The sequence below is a fragment of the Triticum aestivum genome, chromosome 4B (genome assembly GCF_018294505.1).
Source record: "Triticum aestivum cultivar Chinese Spring chromosome 4B, IWGSC CS RefSeq v2.1, whole genome shotgun sequence".
In the NCBI taxonomy this organism is placed as follows: Eukaryota; Viridiplantae; Streptophyta; class Magnoliopsida; order Poales; family Poaceae; genus Triticum; species Triticum aestivum.
This window is the reverse complement of record NC_057804.1, coordinates 57,149,691-57,174,459: the sequence shown is the minus strand read 5'-3', so window position 1 is coordinate 57,174,459 and position 24,769 is coordinate 57,149,691. Positions and strand designations below refer to the sequence as shown.

Below are 24,769 nucleotides of genomic sequence, written 5' to 3'. Positions count from 1 at the left end.
CCCTCTAGTCCGAATTGGACAAGGGGTGCGGCCCCCTTTTCCTTCCTCCTCTCCCCCTCTTTCCCCCTTCTCCTACTCCAACAAGGAAGGAGGGAGTTCTACTCCCGGTGAGAGACAAAGAGAGCATGAGAAGGCAAGTTGTTTGCACAATGCCGGGAGAGAGAAAAAAAAGCTTGCTCAAAATGGCCTATAAACTAAGGCCTGGTCGAGCGACATCATACATTTATTAAGAATTAAATCGAGCGTGTATTTCTTGTATTTTGTGGATTGTTGGCCCAATAAACCCAATGAGAGGGAGCGTGGGCGTCATCTCCGTCCAATAAAAAAAGGATGCGTGGGCGAAGAGGAGAATCAAAGCAACTACTCCTGGCAGCAGCAGCTAGCCAGCTACCCCTGCTTGCTTTGCTTTGCTTCCCCGTCGAGGAAGAAGAAGATGGGGGGCGTGGGCGTCTCCCTTGCGCTGCTCGCCGCCGTCGTCCTCTCCGCCGCTGCTGCTGCCCCGCAGGTTCGCTTCTTCTCTTCTCCCCCGATCGATCCCGTCGCCACTCGACTCGAGTCAACTCTCGAAGATCCGGTCTGGTTCGTTACCAAACTTGCGGAGATTAGCAATTTAGCAGGGTACGGCTTTCCGTTTAGGGAAACTTTGAGGATCAAAAGCTTAATGGGTCCCGACCGTCCTCGCCCGTGCTGGTGGAGCTCGACTCGATGGCGAGCCAACCGAGGGCCTTTTCTCTGATAAGCTGATGCCAAACACTGAAAGTCGAATAGCTCTGAAACAAAATTCTGTTTTTTTTAGTGTTATCGTGCTGACCTTCCCAGGAAGGCGTGGCAGAACAAACGTTTTTTATGGCAATTTTAGTAACCGCGATGATGACAAAATTAGTTAGCAAGCACGGCAAAACCTGGCCAAAAAATAATTGAACTGAACGGATTTGTCATGCTTACCCACTAAACTTGCCATCCACGGACAACAAAAATTTTTTTTTTCGAGAAAACGCAAAAGAGTTTGCGTTTCATTTCATTGAACAGGAAGAGAACAGCAGTACAGGTACAACCTCCCGGGAGGAGGGACACACGCACACACATCATCGTCCTCACCAGACAAGCAGGTGAGGAGGTGCTACCAACTACAGACCGCAACAACGAAAGGTCTAGCCTTGTCCAGCCTCCAACCATGAATGGCAAGGTAGCTAGACACAGAGCCTCAAGGCCGCGTCACAGCCGTTGCCAGGCGCCTCCGAAGAAGACTGCATCTCCAGGGCTGACCGGGCCAACGTACCTTCCACCCATATGTGCCTAGGAGACGGCAGGTGGATGGCAGGACCCAGCCAAAACTAGCGAAGCCATCGTCTTGGACGTGCCGGCGCCGGCGTACATTGCGCCCCGGACGCCCACGCTCCATGCTGCAGCCCTCATCACAGCATCGCATTACCAGCAAACCTCGCCGGAAAGACCGGGGAGGCCACCATCTCCAGCTGACGCATAGGGGACTCCAAGTGCGACCCAAGCAGCGCTTTCAAGAAAGGAACGGCGCTGAGACGCCGTCGCTGCCTTGTCCAGGGAACTGGACCAAGGGTTTCCCCCGGTGCCCGAGGAGAGGGTCCAGTCTGGGCCATGACAGCGCCTCCATGGAGGTAACGGCACCCTCAGGTGTCGCCGTTGTCAGCGCAGGCCATCGCCGCGCAGGGATTTCGCCCGGCCCAAGACCAGAACCCCAAAACCGCCGAAGCAGAGCAAACAGGAGATGGGGAAGCAGATCGCCAGAGAGGACCACCAGCACCGAGAGGGAAACCACGTATTGTCACTCTCGATGTAGGGAAGCACCGGCCAGCGCAGTGCAGCAGCTGCTGGATGGCTGCCAGACAAGGCCAGCCATCGCACGGGACGCGTCGAGCAGGGCTAGTGGCGCCGTCGCGGAGACCAGCCACCTGCACCTTGCCGCCGCCGACCATGGCCGCTGCTGCGCCGGCCCGCAGCCTCCGCCACCCGGATCCGCCGGGGCACAGCCAAGCAGCCGCAGCCGCGCCCCCAAAGGGTCGCGCCGCGCCGCCCGCGTGCTCGCCACGCCAGTCCAGAGGCCCGACCCTCTGGATCTGGGGCCGCCGTCGCGAAACCCTAGGTTCGGAGAAGCGCAGCTCCGTCAGCCTCGTCGAGCCCCACGCTCGAGGGGGGAGGCCGCCTGGGAGCGAAGTCCCGCCGCCGCCGGATCCACCAGGGCTTTGCCCGGCGGGGAGCACCGGCGGCGGCAGGGGGAGGGGGAGGAGGAGGGGAGGGAGCGCTTGAGGGCTGCGTCGCCTCCCGAGTCGCCCGTGGGGAGGGCGACGCGGGGGAGGGGGGGGCTGAGGTAGCAAGATCACGGACAACAAAAATTGCTAAGAACGAAAACCCGATCCTAACACCGAATAGATAGGGGGTCAGGGTGTTACTCGGTTAGCTGAATCACATATATATTTGCTTAAAATCTCTATGTACATGCAGCTAGCGGGAGCAGCCAAGGCAGAGCATTCCCTAGGAATCATCCAGGTGACTTTTAGTCCCACTCAGATTGACACCATCTCTAAATCTATTGTTTGTATTGCTCTTCATGATATGGTGTTGTATTGTACTGTCGCAGAAGGACATCATTCAGACGGTCAACAAGCATCCCAATGCCGGGTGGACGGCTGGACACAACCCCTACTTCGCAAACTACACTGTAAACACTAAACAGCAACACCCTCCTGTTGTTCTCATCATCAAGGCAACAATTTTTTCCTTCCTTGCATTCTGACCTGAAAATCACCCTCCTCCATGCAGATTGAGCAATTCAAGCATATCCTGGGTGTGAAGCCAACGCCTCCGGGTTTGCTCGCTGGTGTTCCAATCCAAACCCATCCAGAATCAGTGGATCTCCCCAAGGAGTTTGACGCTAGAACTCAATGGTCCAGTTGCAGCACAATTGGGAACATACTTGGTAAGTAAAACAAGATAACTCAATGTTGATCCACTTTCAAATTTCAGCCAGAAATTGGCTACCTGCATCGTTTTGATTACTTTGACTCACTCCATTTCCTCTCTACCTTTCCAATACACTGGAAAACGCGGAATCTCATGAGCAGATCAAGTAAGAATATTCACACTACCTTAAATTGTTAGCTCCATGAATGCTTACTGAATCATGAGATGCTCATGGTATTATGTTATGTATTGGTTAACAATGGCAGGGTCACTGTGGTGCCTGTTGGGCCTTTGCTGCCGTGGAAGCTCTCCAGGATCGTTTCTGTATTCATCTCAACATGGTGAGTGCATATGAACGATGTATCTGCTCTCAAACTACTTTCAAACAGGCACGTTTGGTCCTTATCCTTACATAACCTAGTTGCTGTTTGTACTCCTTGCAGAGCGTCACACTTTCGGTCAATGACCTACTGGCTTGCTGTGGTTTTCTGTGTGGTAGCGGTTGTAATGGAGGATATCCTATCAGCGCATGGCGCTACTTCCGTCGCAGTGGTATCGTCACTGAGGAGGTATATATGATACTCTTCTACTTTGTACCACTTGAATGTTCTGGTCCTCCAAGAGCAACAAGTATCTGTTATCTAACTAAAATCCTTGGTATGTGGAATATGTCAAACAATGCTATGTAAACTGGACTTCTCATCAGTTATTAATGCAAGCTGTACTGAAATTCTCCATAAATCTTGCAGTTGAGTTAGTGGATATATGATACTCCCTCCGTTCCAAATTACTCGTCGCAGAAATGGATGTACCTAGAACTAAAATACATCTAGATACATCCATACCTGCGACAAGTAATTCGGAACGGAGGGAGTATGTGGTGCGAAATGCTAACAGTGTAAATTTGAACCAAAACATAAGGGAGATAGTAATTAGTAGGAGCATATTGTATTCTTCAGTTTTACTGATTGTGTAAATTCATTCCAAGTTGCTTTGAGAAAAAGATACAAGTGTCTGTGTTTAAAGCTTAGGAAAGTTATTGCAGCTTAACGCGAAACATAAAATAGATGAACCATCGTCAAAATTTCCGTCAATCTTGATCAAAATTGATACCAGTGCACATGTATGGCTTCTCTTTCCTGCCTACAACGGCTGAAAGTTCGATCATGTCCTGCTTTGTTAGCTTCATAATTTAGGGTTTTCTCCTCTTTCATGTTAATGTATTTATTCAAGTAGCGATTTCCCCATGTTGTTTGCTGTATAAAATTCTGCTTGGCATACCACTAACCTGATTTTTTTCCCACTCTTTTTGCAGTGCGATCCATACTTCGATCAGACTGGTTGCCAGCATCCTGGATGCGAGCCAGCTTATCCTACACCAAAATGTCAAAGGAAATGCAAGGTGCAGAACCAAGTGTGGAAGGAAAAGAAGCATTTCAGTGTTAATGCGTACAGAGTACATTCTGATCCCCATGACATCATGGCAGAGGTCTACAAAAATGGCCCTGTAGAAGTTGCTTTCACCGTTTATGAGGTAAACTTTTAGTATTTTTCCTATTTCTGAGTTTTAACCCAAGGTTCTAAAAAATGCTATTTAGCAGAAGTCAGTGGCGGACCATAGGTTGCAGTTACTGCTGTAAATTATTAGCAAAACCTTAGAAACAACTAACATAGGCACTCTAGTGAGTAAAATGAAACATGCAATACTGTTTCTTTTTTCTCGGGTTGCTGATTTAGTACTGCCAAATTGTGAAGGACTTCGCACACTACAAGTCAGGAGTGTACAAGCACATCACAGGTGGCGTGATGGGAGGTCACGCCGTCAAGTTGATTGGTTGGGGAACCAGTGATGCTGGCGAGGATTACTGGGTATCTTGTTGATTCTCTATCTTACACTATTTATTAACCAATGATCAAGTCCTGACATGTTTTCTTTCGTCTTCTGCTCTTCAGCTTCTTGCAAATCAGTGGAACAGAGGCTGGGGTGATGTAAGTTTGCGACAAATTCCTCGCATTATTAAAGCACCAGAGTGAATGTTAGTAACAGGGTATTGGGCTGAATTAATAAACTTTTTGGTGGTAATGCATTGTAGGACGGGTACTTCAAGATCATAAGGGGCAAGAATGAATGTGGCATCGAAGAAGATGTTACTGCCGGTATGCCCTCGACAAAGAACACGGCCAGAAACAATGATGTCGCCTTTGGAACGGCCATACTTTGAGCAGCGCCCTGGTTACAAACACGGTTGAAGTTAGCTGTTTGCATGTCAAATGAAGCCAGTAAATTAGCTTTGATGGTTCCAGGATACTGTATTATGTACACTAGCGCAAACGCTGATATGTTGCTGAAACAACACCTTGTTCAGAAACAAAAGGGAGTAATAATAATACCAACAAAACCATAAGGCTGTCATCTCTAACATCATTGTGCGCCATGTTTCATCTTTGGTATGCAAAGTTGATCTGTACTGAAGAGGAGCACATGATGAACGGTACCATGAAATGGAAGAATCCAAGTCAAGCTGCCTTGATGGTGCACATAAACCATGATGCAAATCGGCAAAATCTGATTGCGTCAGGAAACTATAGAAGCATGACTCTGAAAAAATTATTCAACGATAAGATGCCGTGTTGGGAACATTTTATCATGAGCAGCTCACTAGCATTCACTCTTGACGAATTTGGATTCGACGAGAAAAGGCATCAGCTGTATCTCTTTTGACGAATTTGGATTCGACAAGAAAAGACATCAGGTGTATAAGCAGGTATATCATGAATGCATGAGGTTAACATTGATCATGCAAGGCAAAGCACAGGGTCTTCCTTCTCTCGTTGAAATGCTCTGTTAAGAATGTAGTCATGGATTACAACACACATTAACATTTACATTCTTCCCTCCACTATTCTCCGACGAAGAAGAAAAAGGAACCTACCACCCACCACCCAGCTTCCCACTCCCTGCCCCCTCCAGTCAGACTAACCTTCTAAACAAAGAGAAGACCCAGATACTGACACCAGGCACCCATCTTCGAGTGCCCAGGTGAAATGGACCTCTACTTTCCGTATCCTACAATTGGAAAGCATTGGCTAAAAACGAAAATGAATATGGATAGGGCAATGCGGCTTATACTTTACACCTCTGAGCTTCGGCCAGAGTAATAAGGGGAAGAAGCGCTCCCAGGGAAGTTGTTATAGCCAGGAAGATTTCTTCTCACCGTATCCTGTGCATGGAACGCCCTTCTCTTCTTCCTCCCTCTTGCTAAAAAGGGTCTGGTCCGAGCAATCAAGACCCGCCCCACATGCCGTATTGTACAACTCGCAAGCGGAGTAGCACACCCGAAGCCTGTTGTCCCCATCCTCGTCGCACCTTTGAATTGAGATCTGATCAATGGAGTAATAAGAATGAGATGAGAAGACAGTTTTCCCTCTTAACAGCACAAAACTATAAGGCCACGTATACAAGGAGGGCACTGCCGCATGGCCAATAAAATTGTCTATTAGCTTAAACATCACCACTACTTGGCATCTTACATACTGCAATCTATTTAAGTATATACGCGTCTTCAAAGTGGCATTTATTGGTCTATTTGAGATAAGTTGTGCAACTTGATCTATTATGCTTGTTTTTAGAAGCTGTAGTGAGAACTAAACTTCCTGTAAGTATGCAGCTGAAGTTAAACATTCCAAAAATAGGAAGATAATCTAAGTGTCACTATTCACCCACTTAATGCAAGCTGTACTCAATATGTTCTTCTAACGCAGCAATTAACGGCAAAATATAATCTCATGGGTAAGCAACTGGGGCTACATAATTTCGAAATATCAGAAGGAAGTTAATGACATAAACATTTGAGAAATGGTCAGAGGGAGCAGTACCCAGCAAGCCAGCCGCTTCGCCGCTGCTGCACAATTGGCATTGTTGAAGAAGTTAAGGAAAGTCCGCCCACTTGGCATCAATCTATTGTAATTTGGCACAAGAACTACTGCTTCGAGTTGCTGTAGTATGCTGAGTTCACTTGGTGCACAATGCTGCCCATCAGAATCCCGAACGAGTACATCATGACACATTGACAGGCTGGGCAGTATTGTCGAACCCTTTTGACAAGTGTAGCCCGCATAATCTGAACATCGAAACTCGCATTTACCATTGTCACAAACCCCTCCATGCAAACTACACTGCTCATCACAAACCGCTGCATACAATGAAATAAGACATTACTATAGCTTGTTCAATTAAGAGCAGAGCAACTAAGGGGCCCAAGCTAATCAACGCATTGTGAGCTTCGATGTTTGATCATTCTAAAATTGCAAACTTTACTGATATCACAAACCATGTCTTTCATCCCACAATGCAAATGGATTTGTAGAAGTTAGCATGCGAAATTCTTCAGGCCTTCACCATGGCCTAAACCTCATGAATACAGCCCACAGTAATAGATGTGTGCATCTATAGAGACTTTCAGTTGTTATTAAGTTTTTACCTGTTGAGCAGTCAATTCCAGTCCAGCCATTTTCGCATTCACAGATCCCATTAGCTTTGCATATACCATGACCACTGCACTTGTCTGGGCAAGATCCTGTTGACCCAAACCAACACTAGTTAGTAAACAGAATGAGCACTTCAATATATCAGGATGGCGATCATGCCAATTTCTCAAGAAATCAAGGACTACACATTCTTCGTATGACCAATAATTGCAGATTGTACATGTTGGCTATTTGCTTCATCCTGATTGACAATTCACATGAAACAGAACACGATAAAAGTTGCATGGCACGTTTGGCACCAAATAAATGTTTCACTTGAACCTCCAGGTTATTCATCATCATTTCCAGGATACAAATTAGAGAATTTTGTGCTGAAAAAGTTAATAACTGGAAGAAAAAAAACATCCAGGGTTGTGCAGCTGTATACTCACTTCTACTGCAGTCATGGTCATGAAATCCAGGGAAGCAGTGGCAGGTTCCAGCAATGCAATCACCATTGAAACTGCACGACTTGGGGCACTGGCCGCTTATTTGGACTGGTACGGTGTTGCATAATTCATGATATGCCGGGCAAATCAAGTCCCCTTCAGCACAAAATTAACTTGAGTGAGAAGTGAGAACTAAAGAACAGAGCTTGATTTAATACACCTCAGACAACAAGACACACCATTGAAGCCTGGGAACTGAACTGGGCCACCAGATTCTGGACATGACTTCCAGACGCCGTCAACAGCAACCTATCATTGTTCGACGGCATTTTAAAATTGACAATAGGAACATGATTCATAATTCATTGCTTGAGAAAATGTGATGTGGCCAGTATCAGAAACAGTATGATGATGCAGTTAAAAAACACAAAACATGAAGATAATCACCCAAAAAAAAGAGAGCTAGCTGCATGACTGCATTGTAGGTAGCAAAAATAGTGTAATCACGTGGCACATCAATCTCCATACAAATCCAATGGTGACAAGAGTTGTCGATCAAATCCATAATCATATTCGACATTTTAAAATCTGCACACAAGACTACCATTGGTGCATGTGAAGTAAACTAAACTTACTGTCACTGCCATTTAGTATTTTAGGAGTGAAGAACCGAACATAAGTTCCTATAGCCATAGATTATATTTTTGGCAATTATTATGATGAACATTACAAATAACAGACACCACACCTGGAATAAAAATATAACACTGCACGAGAATAGTTGGAAAAAGACAAGGTCCAGGCAAAGTTTAACTTAGTGCAAAGTGATATAATAAATGAAAGAGTAGTCACCTCTAAGGAGTTATTTGTGCAGCGATGCTGATAACAGCCATTTCCCTGGGTCATAGATCCACGGACAAACCCAGTTCGCACTAGTGTTGAAGCCATACACCTGTACATTGGCGAATTTTCAGAAAACAGTCAGAATTGTGAAACCGAGTGTTTTATAATGAGCATGCATCCAAATTATCTTCAGCAGTCTCACCTCGAGTTACTTCCTCGTACTTCACCTAACATTCTGTCAGGTGCTCGTGCACTATTTACGTCAGTGCACGAGCCATCGGAATAAGCAACAAAATATGTGCAGTAATCAGCTAATGATGACTGTCCACCTACAGATGTGAAATTGTGTATGAGAAACTCAAAACATGGCATGCTGACATACAAGTATTGAAGGATTAAGAAGGAAAGAAGATAAAACAGGATGGGAGGATCCTTCTGTTGTTGTGTGTTGTGACGTAATCTAATTACTAGCTGATCTGTACTCATTTTCTGGTGTGCAAGTAATATGTCTCTGTTACAGCACGACAGCAGCCAAAGAAAATGAAGTGCTTTCTGAAACCAAAATGCATAACAGACCCTAAGATTGAATAGAACATGAAAAAAGAGACTTCCAGAAAGAATAATTGATTTTTTAACCTCAGAGATAGTTCTAAAACTGATCCCCTCAATAGCTTATCAGGATCACCTCTTGGATTAGGAGATTCAACTTACTCTGCAGTGGGAGATTATTGCGAAACAGCAGCAGAAGGCAAAGCTTTGCACACTTTTCAGAGAGGATAGAGTGGATTGATGGGGTACTCCCAAGTCCTAACATGCCAACAGCTATATACTAATTGCACCCAACCAAAGTTATGCATTTAGTACAGAAAAAATAGTGTGCCTCCCCTCAACTAAGAGGAGGTGTAAGAACTAACAGTGATTAAACAGAAAAATTAAATCCATATTAAGAGTTCCCTATGTCATTTGAACAGCCCGTATAATGTCAACAAAAAGGACCATTTATCTCACCTTTATTGGCTTGAGGGAAATATTGAGCCCACTTGGGCAAGTCCCCACTATAGCTAACTATAGGACAGTAACCTTCTGCCTCCCTATTGTATGTGCATCCTGATAGTTGAGTTGTGTTGCAGCGGTATGCCCCTTTCCATGAATTGCAGGGGGAGATCGCAAACTCTGTTCCCTGATTTCGACCCCAGTCTAAATGCTCAGCCATGCTATAATTAGCTTGATACCATCCACTGTCCTCCAATAATGCTAAGGTCATCTTTGAAACTACTGATCTTGTATCCACCGACCCAGTCATGATCTCATTCATTAAGAGTCTTTTCTCCCAATGTGAACCTGTTAAGAGTGTCAAATGTTAGTGAAGAGAGGAAATCTACACAACTGGGGGTATTCTCAACTCATATAATACGTAAATGTCAGTAAATACAAACATCAAACTATGGAGATTTAGTTTTTTGGCAGTACCTGAGGTACCCCTGCCTCCGCCATCTTCCAATTCCAGCCCACTGAAGTTCTGGGAAAATGCCTAACACGATGAAGAAATGTATCAATTAGTACGAAGCAGCTTTCTTTATGTAAGTAACATATAAAAATGGAGAAGCGATTGACAGTGGCAATCACATGAACAATCCAAAAGATTCAACATAGCTCACAAATCTTCAGTTACTACTTACTCCATAATGATGCCTAGAGTGCATTACAACTCGAGGAAGGACAACACGGGTAACCATTCTTCCAAGCTTTTCGTCCAAAGCCTGAACAGTAACCTGAAAAGAGAGAGATCAACATCAGTGTGCAATGCGAACTAGGCAAGGGGCATAAACTATCATCAAAAAGAGATATGGCAAAAGTACTTCCACATAGTTTTTCAGGCTATACTACTAATCAATGGAAGTAAACAGAGAAGTTTTGCACTGGAGAAACTGAATATATGTGGTGATGTGTATTCTTTCTAAAGCTCTTCTCCCTCAGGCTCTAAGAGGTACCCCAAGTATGCTCCTTTGCAGAAAACCTTTTTTTCCCACAAACAACCGAACGATATGAATGCACAGGAGGATTTTTTTAGCAGAAGGCGCAATAATTTCCAACATAATGCCTCGACTAAATCCTTTACCTAACAGGAAAGAGATATTTTGTGAATCTCTGAACATCAGTGCACAAGAGTGGAAGACCGAAAAGATGAGCACCAAACAATGGCCTGTCCTTGTGCCAAACCAATGGACTCAGAACCTAGTGCTGAAGACCACGTGGCAGGCGTGGTGAGGAATCTTCAAAACATTCAAAAAAAAGAACCTAGTGCTGAAGGGCTCAAAGATTACAAGAACATGGTCCCGGTTTACTCCGGTCACAAGGCGCAAATCCATCATGAGCTACACATGCGGAAATCAGGCTGTTGGTTGGCCGAAATCCAAGTGAGTTTTGCATTCTCTTAGCAACAAATCACCAGAAGGTATTCCGTGAAGAGAACGACAGCAGAAACTGAATTTCTTTTGGAGGATAATTCATTTCCTTTGAAGCCAAAATGCAATCAGCCAAGAAAAAGAGGGGAGAGGGAGAGGGCGAAGGGTTAGTGCAAACAAGGGCCTGCTGGACAGGACATGTCAAAGTCCAGTTGTGCACACCCTTGATCATCCTGTGGGGTGTGGATCATGGGCCCACAGGCTGATAAGATAGTTCAATCTAACTAGCTAAATACTTGTGTGTTGCTACTGAAGTTAAATGCTCATGCATTGTTATGTAAGTTCTTTTTATTGCTTGAGTTGTTTAAACGCATGTGTCATCGTAGTCCCCAGCTTTGTGCAAATAAAGAAATATCTCAAAATGTACCTCAACTGGACCAGCTAATCAAAGGTCGTGATACATCTGTCCACTACATAGAATATACGATAACTGCGGTAACAAATTTCTTGCCAACTTAAGAGGTAATCTTTGAAGGTGAACACCACCAACTCAGATGTTTATAAGAGTTATTACTAGCACAATGCCCGTGTGTTGCTACTACGAAACTATAAAATATGATGAGTTCGGTCACTGGCTTAGGAAGTCGTCAAAATACGTTGGTGTCCTGCGGCCTTTGCACGTGATTCCTGATTTAAAATAGTGAAAATATATCGAAAGATCATGCTGCAGGGGTTGGAGAATCTTAAGCAATAGGAGTAGGTTCTTTGCAAGACATAATATTTTTAATGTTGAAACATATGAGAATAGGCATTAGTAAGTTGACTGCACAAGGTCGTCTATTGGGTAGAAGGGCAAGGTCTACCGTCGCTTTGGAATTACAATTTGTTCACTCGTTCTCTGATATAGAATTGGAAGAGCTTGGTTAGAAAGAGAAACTGAAAACAAGAGCATAATTTTGAGTTGGAGTCACATTTTTGCATTTGTTATTTGTGCATTCTGCAAGTGTTGGTCTCACATGAAAGTAGTAGTGTACTTGTTTATTAGTTTTAGGTCCCACATGTGGGTAAAAGTACATTTGTTTATTTATGTCTCTTGGAAGGTTGCTAGTCCCACATGTGGGTAAGGGTGCATATTTTTATTGGTGAAGATTGTCCCACATGTGAACTCACCACCAACTCCAACCTTTATAAGTAAGGAAGCAAGAGAATAGAGTTAAGAGTTGAGATTGTCTCTTTAAGAATCCAGAAATTCACTTGCATAGAACATACACGGTTAACTCCGCCTATGTTGTCGCAACATAGCAGGTAGCCGAGGTAAAGGAGGGTTGTAATAGGCTTGGTGAGCCAACGTCAAAACTCAGCCACTCTTATGGAGATGAAACCCGAAAGAAAATCGTTGGGGCGTAACCCTCTCAGCGACGCACCATATCGGAACCCGGGTGTGGTGTCAAATGGGGGCCGGGCCGTCACCCCCTGGTGGCCTGCCGTATCTTGATCTAGATACGGCAAGTGAGCAAGGATCGGGTCGTCGCATCCTTAGTGGCGCACTACATCGGTCTTCGCATTTGACTCTACGAGTACGAAGGGTAAGGAAGCTAGCCAAGCCTAGGAGGATCTGCTTAGGTAGCTGGAACGTAGGGTCCCTAACAGGTAAGCTTCAGGAGCTAGTTGATACAACGGTGAAGAGAGGTGTTGATATCCTTTGTGTCCAAGAAACCAAATGGAGGGGACAAAAGGTGAAGGAGGTGGAGGCTACTGGCTTCAAGCTATGGTACACGGGGATGACTGCAAACAGAAATGGATCTTGATCAACAAGATCCTCAAGTATGGAGTGGTAGACGTCAAGAGGCGTGGGGACTGGATTATCCTGGTCAAGGTGGTAGTTGGGGACTTGGTTCTCAATGTTATCAGTGCGTATGCCCCGCAAATAGGCCCCAATGAGAACACCAAGAGGGAGTTCTGGGAAGGCATGCAAGACATGGTTAGGAGTGTACCTATTGGCAAGAAGCTCTTCATAGGAGGAGACCTCAATGGCCACGTGGGCTATGTTTTTAAGGCGGTAAGGCGATCTAAGGCGCTGGGGGGGCGCCTTATCGCCTAGGCGACGCCTAAGCGCCTAAGGCGGACGCCTAAGCGCCTAAGGCGGGCATATTTGTAAGGCGCTGGCGGGGCGCCTTATCGCCTAAGCGTCGCCTAAGCGTCCAAGGCGGGACGCCTTAAAAACAGAGCACGTGGGTACATCTAACACAGGTTTTGAAGGGGTGCATGGGGGCTTCGGCTATGGCATCAAGAATCAAGAAGAAGATGTCTTAAGCTTTGCTCTAGCCTACGACATGATCATAGCTAACACCCTCTTTAAAAAGAGAGAATCACATCTAGTGACTTTTAGTAGTGGTCAACACTAGCCAGATAGATTTCACCCTCTCAAGAAGAGAAGACAGGCATGCTTGCCTAGATTGTAAGGTGATACCTGGAGGGTGTTATCCCTCGGCATAAGCTTGTGGTGGTTGGCTGACTTCCGCTTTGGGATTCATGTCCAGCGGGATAAGCATGTGGGATAAGCGTGCCAAAGTCGCTAGAACGAAGTGGTGGAAGCTCAAGGGGGTAGCTTAGGCATTCAAAAAGAGGGTCATTAAGAAGGGCCCTTGGGAGGAAGGAGGTGATGCAAACAATATGTGGATGAAGATGGCGACTTGCATTCGTAAGGCGGCATCAGAAGAGTTTGGAGTATCCAAGTAAAGTAGAAGCGAAGCTAGAGATACCTGGTGGTGGAACGATGATGTCCAGAAGGCTCTTAAGGAGAAGAAGGATTGTTTCAGACGCCTTTACCTGGATAGGAGTGTAGACAACATAGAGAAGTACAAGGTGCCAAAGAAGGCCGCAAAGCGAGCTATGGTGAAGCAAGGGGCCGTGCGTATGAGGACCTCTACCAACGGTTAGACATGAAGGAAGGCGAAAGGGACATCTATAAGATGGCCAAGATCCGAGAGAGGAAGACGCGGGATGTCAACCAAATCAAATGCATCAAGGACAGAGCAAACCAGCTCCTGATGAAGGATGATGAGATTAAGCATATAGATGGCGGGAGTACTTCGACAAGTTGTTCAATGGGGAGAATGAGAGCTCTAGCATTGAACTGGACGACTCCTTTGATGATACCAGCAGGCGTTTTGTGCGCCGAATCCAGGAGTTTGAGGTCAAGGAGGCTTTAAGAAGGATGAAAGGAGGCAAGGCAATGGACCTTGATTGTATCCCCATTGAGGTGTGGAGAGGCCTCGGAGACATAACAATAGTATGGCAACTATATTAGTACCAATCTTTAAGAACAAGGGGGATGTTCAGAGTTGTACTAATTACCGTGGGATTAAGCTGATGAGTCATACAATAAAGCTATGGGAGTCATTGAACACCGCTTAAGAAGAATGACAAGCATGACCAAAAATCAGTTTGGTTTCATGCATGGGAGGTCGACTATGGAAGCCATTTTCTTGGTACGACAACTTATGGAGAGATACAGGGAGCAAAAGGACCTCCATATGGTGTTCATTGACTTGTTGAAGGCGTACGATAAGATACTGTGGAATGTCATGTGGTGGGCCTTGGAAAAACACGAAGTCCCAGCAAAGTACATTACCCTCATCAAGGACATGTACGATAATGTTGTGACAAGTGTTCAAACAAGTGATGGCGACACTGATGACTTCCTGATTAAAACAGGATTGCGCCAGGGGTTAGCTTTGAGCCCTTATCTTTTTGCTTTGGTGATGGATGAGATCACAAGGGATATACAAGGAGATACCCCATGGTGTATGCTCACGGATGATGTGGTGCTAGTCGATGATAGTCGAACGAGGGTTGATAGGAAGTTAGAGCTATGGAGACAAACCTCGGAATCAAAAGGTTTAAGACTTAGTAGAACTAAAACCGAGTACATGAGGTGCGGTTTCAGTACTACTAGGCACGAGGAGGAGGTTAGCCTTGATGGGGAAGTGGTGCCTCAGAAGGACACCTTTCGATATTTTGGGTCGATGCTGCAGAAGGATGGGGATATCGGTGAAGATGTGAACCATCGACCAGATGGATGATTGCCACCAAGCTACTGGCTTTCTCTGTGACAAGAGAGTGCCACAAAAGCTAAAAGGCAGGACGGCGATTCGACCAGCAATGTTGTATGGCGCTGAGTATTGGCCGACTAAAAGGCGACATGTTCAACAGTTAGGTGTGGCGGAGATGCGCATGTTGAGATGGATGTGTGGCCACACAACGACCAGGTCCAGAATGAAGATATACGAGATAGAGTTGGGATAGCACCAATCGAAGAGAAGCTTGTCCAACACCGTCTGAGATGGTTTGGGCATATTCAGAGGCCTCCATAAGCTCTGGTGCACAGCAGACGGCTAGAGCGTGCTGATAATGTCGAGAGAGGTCAAGGTAGACCGAACTTGACATGGGAGGAGTCCGTAAATAGAGATCTGAAGGACTAGAGTATCACCAAAGAACTAGCCATGGACAGGGATGCGTGGAAATTTGCTATCCATGTGGTTCAAATTTGCTATCCATGTGCCAGAACCACGAGTTCGTTGCGAGATCTTATGGGTTTCAGCTCTAGCCTACCCCAAATTGTTTGGGGCTGAAGGCTTTGTTTTTGTTGTATGGAACATACACAGTTCTCCCAATCATGGTCCTCACTTATGGGACATTCTTGTGTAGGTTTGTTTCCAACAACTAGTTGAATGAGAAGTGATGCGCTGCCTATTGCACCAAGGCATGGAAGAAAATTATGGTCTATCATTCTATATGAATCATATGTACTGAATATCAAGCCACCTGCATGGCTGCATATACTCCTTAGCAAGGCGTGCACGCATCAGCTATCATGCCAGCCAGTTAATGCTCATTACACATAAAAAGGCTTTAGCACAGATATCAAATGGCTGCTATGAGAGATTTGAAAGCATCAAAAAATATTCCATTGCATAGTGGACTATTTAACCACAAGTGCTGAGGTTTGCCAATTGGTTGTTTCTCAATATTCGTACAGGCCTTTCTGGCTTTTCTTATAATGGATTGCGATTAATAATAATAATCTCATAAGCTGGGTTTACAGCACATATGCGAAACATTCCAACAGGCTCATTTCTTAATAGATAAGCCCCAAAAGTTGTGCGAATACCTCCTGACTTATTAGTACTTGTAAACTTGGAGATAATTCGTGACTTCTCAGCTTAAACCCAAACCTAAGTCGTAATACTAGGCTGATATGGTAAGTTGGTAACTAACATGTAAGGCTGCCGAACAACTGTAGTGCCCACTGGATTGTTGAGCACTTCGGTCATAAACCCTTTAAAGATAAAAGGTAAAAGCAGTTTTGAATGTTACATCTAACCCAAATACAATAAGGCAAACATCAGCACTTAACACTGGGATCTACAACAGCAGATGGAAATATACTACACCAATAAGAGGAAAGACATCGCCAATTACCTGATCACGCCTTCTTTTCCTTTCGTCACGAAAATGTGTGAAGGCATGAGGATCAAAGCCTAGAACATGCATGACCTCATGTATCAAAGTAGCAGAAAGTAATGTTTCTGCTTCAGCCGTCAAATGGCGAGGGGCCACATTAACATGTCCTAAATACAAAACATGCATATGTTAGTTCAGAATAGCATTACAACCTCTCCTGCCTGTTAATATTTGTATGCGAATGTGAGTGGGCTTACAAACCTGCAATTGCACGACCCCATTGGTCTCGTTCACAGGCTACAGCCCATGCAAGGGTATTGCCTGTTGTTGGTCTAGTTGTTACTAAGAGTACTAAATCAGCATTAGCAACACCATCTGCAATTCAGGAAAAAAATCAATGGAGAACCAGATCAAAAAGGCTACAAGATGGCCTAATTATAACGGCAAATTACCTTCAATGTACGCATGGGGAAGCTGTACGCCTCCATCCTGGCCACAAGCAGAGTACCCACTGAGCCGCAGGTTCCCCTTGACAGGTTCGACAGCTAAAGCTTTTCTGAACCACTCTACTGTTTGTCCCAGTGCCTGCCAGTAATCCAACTCAGCATTTAGCACACAGAATAACATGACAATAGCGTATCCTGTCATTTTTAAGCTATGCCGCATTTCAGACCGAAATGACAGACAGAACCACCAAAAGCACAAGAACTGCACCTTCCGAAGTCGTTGCTTCTTGTCCTCCCCAGCTATATCCTCGAAGGTGCAATTGTACCAGCAATCTCCCACCAATGGTGGGTCTCCATGAGGAGAACAGATAGGTGTTCCTGGTGCCGATGGTACAGGAGGTTCACCGAGCTAGCAAGACCAAACAGCGAACTCAGCATTACAGCCAGGATATTAAAGCAGCTCCTGACGCGGCATAAGCTTATGTCAAACCTACCTTGACAATGTCACCAACATTTTTACAATCCCGGTCGGGTGAGTGTCCAACAGCATCATAGTTGAGGTATATCCGTATTGGCTTCTTGACATTACTCCGTGGAGCACGCCAAGATGACACCCCCAACAATTGCCTGCCTCTTACGCGCTCCACTTTCTCTCGGGGCATATGGTAGACTTGTGGCATGACAGAATACTCCTTTCGACCAGCTCGTCGCCGCTGATGCAGTATTTCGTCATGGATGCAAGAATGGCTAAGGTAAACATCCTTGTCTCCAGCATCCGCGCCTTCCAGCGACAACGATGCTTTGCCGTCGTCGGAATTTGCACTAGCTCCTCCAGACCAGACTAGAATCAACACAATCTGCAGCAGGAGCAAAAAAATGAAAGAATTGATTATGGGTATCAATAAAAATGCAGCAGTTCCTTGTAATGGTACTGGACCACAGCCGGTAAGAAGTGTATCAGCAAATTGAATGGGCAAACAGCAAGGAATCCATCCAAAAACGGCAAGTTTTGATTCATCTGCTTTCACTAGTTTAACTGCGACCCAGATGCCCAAAAATAGTAGCTCCGGGAGAAACATTCCCTTCCTTGCCCAAGAAAGTCCGCGGCGGAACAGTAAAACCCTACACCGGAGAAGGCAGGCCAAATCTACCAAATCGCCACGAGAAACCCAGAATGCGAACCAATTCGTACGAAATCCATCCAAGGCAAACCGGGTCTCCCGACCATTTCGCCCCAAATCCACGAAACCCGGGTAGTGACCCCGGGCGCCCCAGCCGGATCGAGGCAGCAGCTCACCTGGAGCCTGACGAGCCAAAGCACCCTCCCGCGGCGGCCGCTCGCATCCATGTAGTATAGTAAGCTGGCCCCCGCAGCGTCCCGCCGCTCCCATTCACCGCCGCCGCCTCCCCGTCTCCGCCAGCCTCCACCTCATCCCTGGTCCGCGGGGAATCAACTCCTCCTATACGGCCTCCTCCTCCCGCCTCACGCCGCGCGCAGCCTCCGACGGGACGACGGGTCCTGGCCACCGGCGCCTCCGCGCGGGCGGGGGCGCAACCACCGGGAGCAATCAATCAGATCGAGGCCTGCCGGCGGGCGGGCGGGCGGGCGGGCGAGCCACCGCCCCCGAATGATTAGGGTTTGGTGGAGGCCCTACCCTACCCCGGGGCTCCGTCCGAAGAGGGCGAGGGCGAAGGAAGGAGGAGACGACGCGGGTGGGGGTGGGGGTGGGGGGAGGTGTGAGTGGTGGATTTAGTCGTGAAGGCTACTACTTAGTTGTTGTTGTTGCGGCAGCAGTACTGTCGAGACGAGAGGGGGAGGGGAGGGGAACGGCAACAGAGACAGAGACCGGATTAATAACGGGAATCAATCAGTCGATCCAACGAACCAAGCGGGCGGACGGGTTAACTATCGAACTCTGTCTTCTCTCCTCGCTGTTGTCTGGTCTCGTCCCCCTTTCCGTGCCTCGGAATTTCTGGCCCCCCACGGCCACGGCCTTTTCACGCCGTGCCGGCGAGCGACCGTGTGTGGCGTGGGGTGGGGTAGGGGTGGAAAGAGGGTGGTATTTACGGCTCAAGTGCCATCGGGCGGTTCGGTTCGGTTCGGTAGCCGCGCACCGCGGGCTTTGGGGGCGGAGACGCGGAGCCGTTTCGGGTTTTTTTTATTTATCGTTGCTTTTTTATGTTTTCTCTACCGTTGCAGGCCTTTTTTAAAAAATCAATTCACTTTGACGGCTTCCGTTTCTGTTGGAGGGGGGGTAATAACGTAACTTAACCAACTTCCTGCCCTGAAAAACAGCGCGAGATTTAAGCGAGTTCGAAACCGAGCAAGGCTCGCCCGTGTGGCGTGCGTGCGTGCGTGCGTGCGTGTGCTTTCCTTCAGGTTTTGCTCTCTCCTGGGTCGCACGTACGCTACACACGTACTGCTACTTTGCGTTACGTGCTCTCCAGAAAAAGAAAGGGAAGGAAAGAAACCTGCATTATTCCATTGCGTCACAGCGACGATGCGACGCGCCGATGCGATGCGCTTCGCCATCGGCGCAATCACCGCTCACCGATCACCAGCCCTCCTCCTGACACCTACTACGAGACAACGAGTCGTCGAGTCTGGCCCGTTCATCTGTGCTTTTGCTTCCGCAAATGGGCGGGCTGACGCGGCTCCGCGAAGCACTACTGATGCGACTACTAGTTGGGTTTGCGGTTCAGCTAACCCCAGCGTACTAATTGGGTCAGCGGGGCCGGGCTAACCACTCCCGCCTCGCTCGCTCGTCAAATCCACCGCTGCCAAATGGGCGCCGCCGGCTCGACGGTGGAAGCCGTCAGCAGCAAGCACGCGCCGAGCACTAGCAGGCACCGCTGGCTCCCGATTTTCGGAAAGGGACGAGCAATTTTTATAGTGTGTGGTGAAAAAGAAGTATAGTACTGCTAAACGGCACGATCATTTGATCCAGATCTGTGTTCGGCCCACGTGGCCCACTTGATCGCCTTATCCACCGAGGTGGCTGGGGGCTTGATGGCCAACGATCGGGTCGACTGGTTTTGGTGCATATAAGTCAAACTTCTGATGATGGTGTAGGCGGCCAACCGGTGGATGCATGCCTACTCTTCCTGCTCGGTGTGTCGTTATGGATAACGGGGGTTCCACGCCGACCGTGCCAACATCTTTATGTTTTCTATATACTCCCTCTCTGCTCCGTACATAAAAATTGTGTGAAACTATGTAAAGTTTGATCATAAATACCAACATCTATAATAGTAAAATTATGTAATGTAAATATTAAATTCATGACACATCCAATGATGTTGATTTCACATTGTAAATGTTGATATTTGTTCTATAAAGTTGATCAAACTTTGCGAAGTTTGGCGTCAGACAAATCTTATATGCGGAGTAAGAAGGACCGGAAGGAGTATTTGTTTCTCTCTGTTTTGCACTATTTTTCATATGTCATGGAGTTGAGCCCGGACCCTCGGGTCGCTCCTCGTGGGTGACTCGGGGGTGACCTTGCCCGCAGCCACCAGCCACACCCTCTCGGTTTCCTCCTCTCCGTTGCTGCCGCCGGCTTCGCCGCGGTGGCGGCGGCCCACGCCACCGAAGGAGCATGGGGGACCTACGGTGGACGCCTGGGCGCATTCTCAGGAGTGGCTCACGGTGGCGCCATTGACAGCGGCGATGCGGTCGCACGGTGTTGGTGGAATGGGTGCGCGGAGGAGTGCCTGCTTGCACGGTGGTCGTTGCCCGGTCTTCAGGGTCGGGCCTGCCTGGATCTAGACTTCCCGGGTGGCGGCTCGATTGGATCTGCGGCGGCAGTCTGTAAGGGCATATTTCTCCCTACGTGGTTTTGGTGATTGATGACAATGCATTTGCGGACTAATCGTGTCCTTTGAGCATTTCAGATATCTCATGTCTAGGCACAAGAAGATTCGTTGCTCCTCGGAGCCTAAGTGAAGACGACGTTTCTCTACGTTTTTTTTCGGTGGATGAGGGAGTCCCGGATTAGGGGGTGTCCGGATAGCCGAACTATCATCGTCGGCCGGACTCCAAGACTATGAAGATACAAGATTGAAGACTTCGTCCCGTGTCCGGATGGGACTTTCCTTGGCGTGGAAGGCAAGCTTGGCGATACGGATATGTAGATCTCCTACCATTGTAACCGACTCTGTGTAACCCTAGCCCTCTCCGGTGTCTATATAAACCGGATGGTTTTAGTCCGTAGGACATAACAACAATCATACCATAGGCTAGCTTCTAGGGTTTAGCCTCCTTGATCTCATGGTAGATCTACTCTTGTAATACCCACATCATCAATATCAATCAAGCAGGACGTAGGGTTTTACCTCCATCAAGAGGGCCCGAACCTGGGTAAAACATCGTGTCCCTTGTCTCCTGTTACCATCCGCCTAGACGCACAGTTCGGGACCCCCTATCCGAGATCCGCCGGTTTTGACACCGACATTGGTGCTTTCATTGAGAGTTCCTCTGTGCCGTCGCAATCAGGAAGGATGCCTCTTCCCGTCTTTAAAGACGGTACCATTGCCAAAGGAGCTTTGGCCGCCGGTCAAGCTATCCGGCTAGGTGGTTTTCTTATGACCGCCTGTTCGGCCACCGCTTTGACAATGACCTCTCGGGTCATCAAAAGCGATCTTCGCATCAACTCGGAATTCGCCGAGCAGCTGGATCCGATGGAGCTCTCTTTCGTAAACGAGCTCTTGGATCGCATCGCCGCCATGGGAGTCGCTACAGACTACGATCAGATTGGGCTTAAAACCAATCTGAGAGAAATTAACTCTCCCCAGGCTACCCACCATGTTGCTGTGGTAGAAGAACAATGCGGCGACTCTTCTTCTATGTTAAAACCCAGTTATGTCCGGATTCCCGATCCCTCCATGCCGGATTCCCGCGGAGGGACGGACGTCAATCGAGTACTGAACCTAAAGTCAGACAGCGGACTAGATTCGTTGGACGACCTCCAGCAATCCAAGCTTTCAAATCCGGAAACTCCTCGGCCTTTGAGCCTCAGATTGGGCGGGGTTCCGAATTTAGTTCCACCCACCCACCCAAACACAAGCGATCTATCTCAAATACGGCAAGAGCCCGATGAAATAGTACATCATTACTGGGCCAGATTCCTCCTGGTTATGGACAGGATAAAGGACTGCCATGAGGAAAGCGCAATCTCTATTTTCTACAGCAATTGCACGGACAAGGGAATCATGAACGCCATAAGTCATCGCGAGGTCACGCGCTTCGCCGACCTGGCGACCATAGTACGAAAATACTGTGCGATGGAGAGTGCCTGGAAAACGGAAACTAGATTTTGGGACAATCCGGTCCTGAACACAACCTTAGTCCGGAATAAAAGGGTGCACCATGCTCAAGCACCTGGGTCAAAAACCAAAAAGCAAAAAAAACCTAAAGGGTACGAAACCGTACTGGAGGGATGGCTCAGCGGACCCTGCAAAATCCATAATGCAGAAGGCGCCACTCCAACACATAGCCTCCGAGCATGTTGGATACTACGGCAGGTGGCCAAAAGTGGTGAAGGGCTTCTAGCCCCGGAGAACCAGCCCAACAGTACCAGTACGGTATTAACAGTCTTCGAGACTTTCGCATCAAATAATATGCGGAAACGAACAATCCGCAGCCTCGCCGAAGTCTACCAAGTAGCAACAACAAATCCATGGAGCGACACGGCTATCACCTTCAATGCCAGCGACGAACCTAAATTCCGAACAGCCCGAGCACCAGCCGCATTGGTCCTCAGTCCAATAGTGGACGGCTTTCGTCTTACCAAGGTACTCATGGATGGCGGCAGCGGATTAAACCTCATCTACGAGGAAACCCTCCAAAAAGGGAAATAGACTGGAGCCGCATTGAGCGAAGCAGCACAACCTTTAGAGGAATAATCCCTAGTCGGGAAATACGCTGCACAGGAAAAATCACACTAGATGTGGTGTTCAGCTCGCCGGACAACTACAGGTCCGAAGAAGTCACGTTCCAAGTGGCCCCGTTCAGCAGCGGATATCACGCTCTATTAGGGTGAGAGGCATTCACAATTTTCCAAGCCGTACCCAATTACGGGTACATGAAGCTCAAAATGCCCGGGCCCAATGGAATCATCACTCTAGTCAGTGATCCGGACATAGCACTCCGCGCTGAAAATAAGACAGCCGCACTAGCCCTAGAGGCACTATCCGAAGCCCTAGCGACAGAAGAACTCACTACACTACGCTCCACGGTGAATAAGGACGATGTAATACTCGATAAGAGATCTAAGTCCACCTCTTTTAAACCAGCAGACGAAATAGTCAAATTTCAGGTCCATCCAACGGACCCCACAAAGACGGCCTCCATTGGGCACAATTAAACCCTGATGTAGAAGCCGCACTACGAGAATTCCTTCGGGAAAATTGGGACATTTTTGCCTGGCACCCTTCAAATATGCCAGGAATCCCACGCAGGCTGGCAGAGCACAGCCTAAATATCCTAAAAGGATTCAAGCGAGTCAAACAGGCTCTTCGACGATTTTCCGAACCCAAAAGACAGGCAATGGGAGAGGAGCTAGCCAAACTATTAGAAGCCGGATTCATCAGAGATATAAAACATCCGGACTGGCTAGCGAACCTGGTAATGGTACCAAAAAAGGACAAATCCTGGCGCCTTTGTGTGGATTTTAAAGACCTTAATAAGGCCTGTCCAAAGGATCCTTTCCCTCTCCCCCGCATCGACCAAATCATCGATGCTACCGCGGGGCACGATTCATTGTGTTTCCTCGACGCATACTCTGGATACCATCAAATCAAGATGGCGGAAACAGACCAGGCCGCAACGGCATTCATTACTCCATACGGACCATTCTGCTTCAACACAATGCCCTTCGGACTTAAAAACGCCGGCGCAACATATCGACGCATGATTCAGACATGTCTGGCTACCCAGATCGGCAAAACAGTGGAGGCATACGTAGACGATGTGGTCGTTAAGACCAAACACGTCAAAACTCTAGTAGACGATTTGAGGCTCACATTCGACAACCTCCGAGCATATGACATTAAGCTCAACCCGGAAAAATGCGTTTTCGGCGTACCAGCCGGAAAGCTCTTGGGCTTCATTGTATCCGGTAGAGGAATTGAAGCAAACCCAGCCAAGATCCGAGCTCTGTCACAACTGGATATCCCAAAAGACCTCAAACAAATACAAAAACTGACTGGATGCGTGGCGGCTCTAAGCCGCTTCATCTCCCGTTTGGGAGAAAAGGCATTGCCTCTCTACCGCCTCCTCCGGCACACTGAACACTTCGAGTGGACGGATGCTGCCACGGCCGGACTCGAAGAAATAAAGGCCATATTAGCAACAAACCCGGTCCTGGCCGCGCCCAACCTAGGCGAACCAATGTTATTATATATCGCGGCAACACATCAAGTTGTCAGCGCAGCGCTCGTCGTCGAACGAGAAACAGAAGGACACAAATTCCCTCTTCAAAGACCAGTGTACTACGTATCCACTGTCTTAACCCCATGCAAGTCCCGGTATCCACATTATCAAAAGATAGCGTACGCGGTGTTCATGGCATCCCGGAAGCTGCGACACTACTTTCAAGAGTGCTCGATAACAGTGGCCTCCGAAGTACCCCTCAACGACATTATAAACAACCGCGACGCGACGGGCAGGATTGCAAAATGGGCCATTGAGCTCTTACCATTTGACATAACCTACAAACCAAGGCCAGCTATTAAGTCGCAAGTTTTGGCTGACTTC

General features: G+C 47.4%; 2 protein-coding genes and 1 pseudogene across 2 annotated transcripts; 2 read left to right on the top strand and 1 right to left on the bottom strand.

Moving 5' to 3' along the window:
* Positions 1-230: 230 nt before the first annotated feature.
* On the top strand, positions 231-5,357 carry LOC123090989 (cathepsin B-like protease 2). Its single transcript, XM_044512382.1, has 11 exons — positions 231-505; positions 2,479-2,523; positions 2,615-2,695; positions 2,797-2,953; positions 3,099-3,103; positions 3,204-3,278; positions 3,381-3,506; positions 4,253-4,471; positions 4,693-4,806; positions 4,891-4,926; positions 5,031-5,357. Exons 1-11 carry the CDS (start codon positions 434-436, stop codon positions 5,157-5,159), a joined length of 1,059 nt encoding a protein of 352 aa, XP_044368317.1. The 5' UTR covers positions 231-433; the 3' UTR covers positions 5,160-5,357.
* Positions 530-2,325, top strand: LOC123090990 (translation initiation factor IF-2-like; annotated as a pseudogene).
* Positions 5,358-5,736: 379 nt separating the features above from the next.
* LOC123090988 (uncharacterized) lies at positions 5,737-18,752 on the bottom strand. The gene is made up of 16 exons (XM_044512381.1): positions 18,311-18,752; positions 17,508-17,870; positions 17,282-17,422; positions 17,020-17,152; positions 16,829-16,942; positions 16,586-16,734; positions 10,376-10,468; positions 10,167-10,227; positions 9,705-10,037; positions 8,899-9,025; positions 8,706-8,805; positions 8,093-8,162; positions 7,857-8,009; positions 7,419-7,514; positions 6,814-7,130; positions 5,737-6,318 (listed from the first exon to the last, which is right to left on the bottom strand). The coding sequence occupies exons 1-16, from the start codon at positions 18,359-18,361 to the stop codon at positions 6,127-6,129; spliced, it is 2,493 nt and encodes an 830-aa protein (XP_044368316.1). The 5' UTR covers positions 18,362-18,752; the 3' UTR covers positions 5,737-6,126.
* Between the last annotated feature and the right edge of the window lie 6,017 nt (positions 18,753-24,769).

Bases quoted from the DNA above. Each gene is read 5' to 3' on its own strand.
- LOC123090989 (XM_044512382.1), top strand. From the start codon at position 434: ATGGGGGGCGTGGGCGTCTCCCTTGCGCTGCTCGCCGCCGTCGTCCTC. The intron at 4,472-4,692 runs GTAAACTTTTAG...CAAATTGTGAAG, and splicing joins TTGCTTTCACCGTTTATGAG to GACTTCGCACACTACAAGTC. The intron at 4,807-4,890 runs GTATCTTGTTGA...TCTGCTCTTCAG, and splicing joins ATGCTGGCGAGGATTACTGG to CTTCTTGCAAATCAGTGGAA.
- LOC123090988 (XM_044512381.1), bottom strand. From the start codon at position 18,361: ATGGATGCGAGCGGCCGCCGCGGGAGGGTGCTTTGGCTCGTCAGGCTC. The intron at 9,026-9,704 runs GTGAGATAAATG...TCACATCTGTAG, and splicing joins TTTCCCTCAAGCCAATAAAG to GTGGACAGTCATCATTAGCT. The intron at 8,010-8,092 runs GTGTGTCTTGTT...TTTGTGCTGAAG, and splicing joins TCAGTTCCCAGGCTTCAATG to GGGACTTGATTTGCCCGGCA.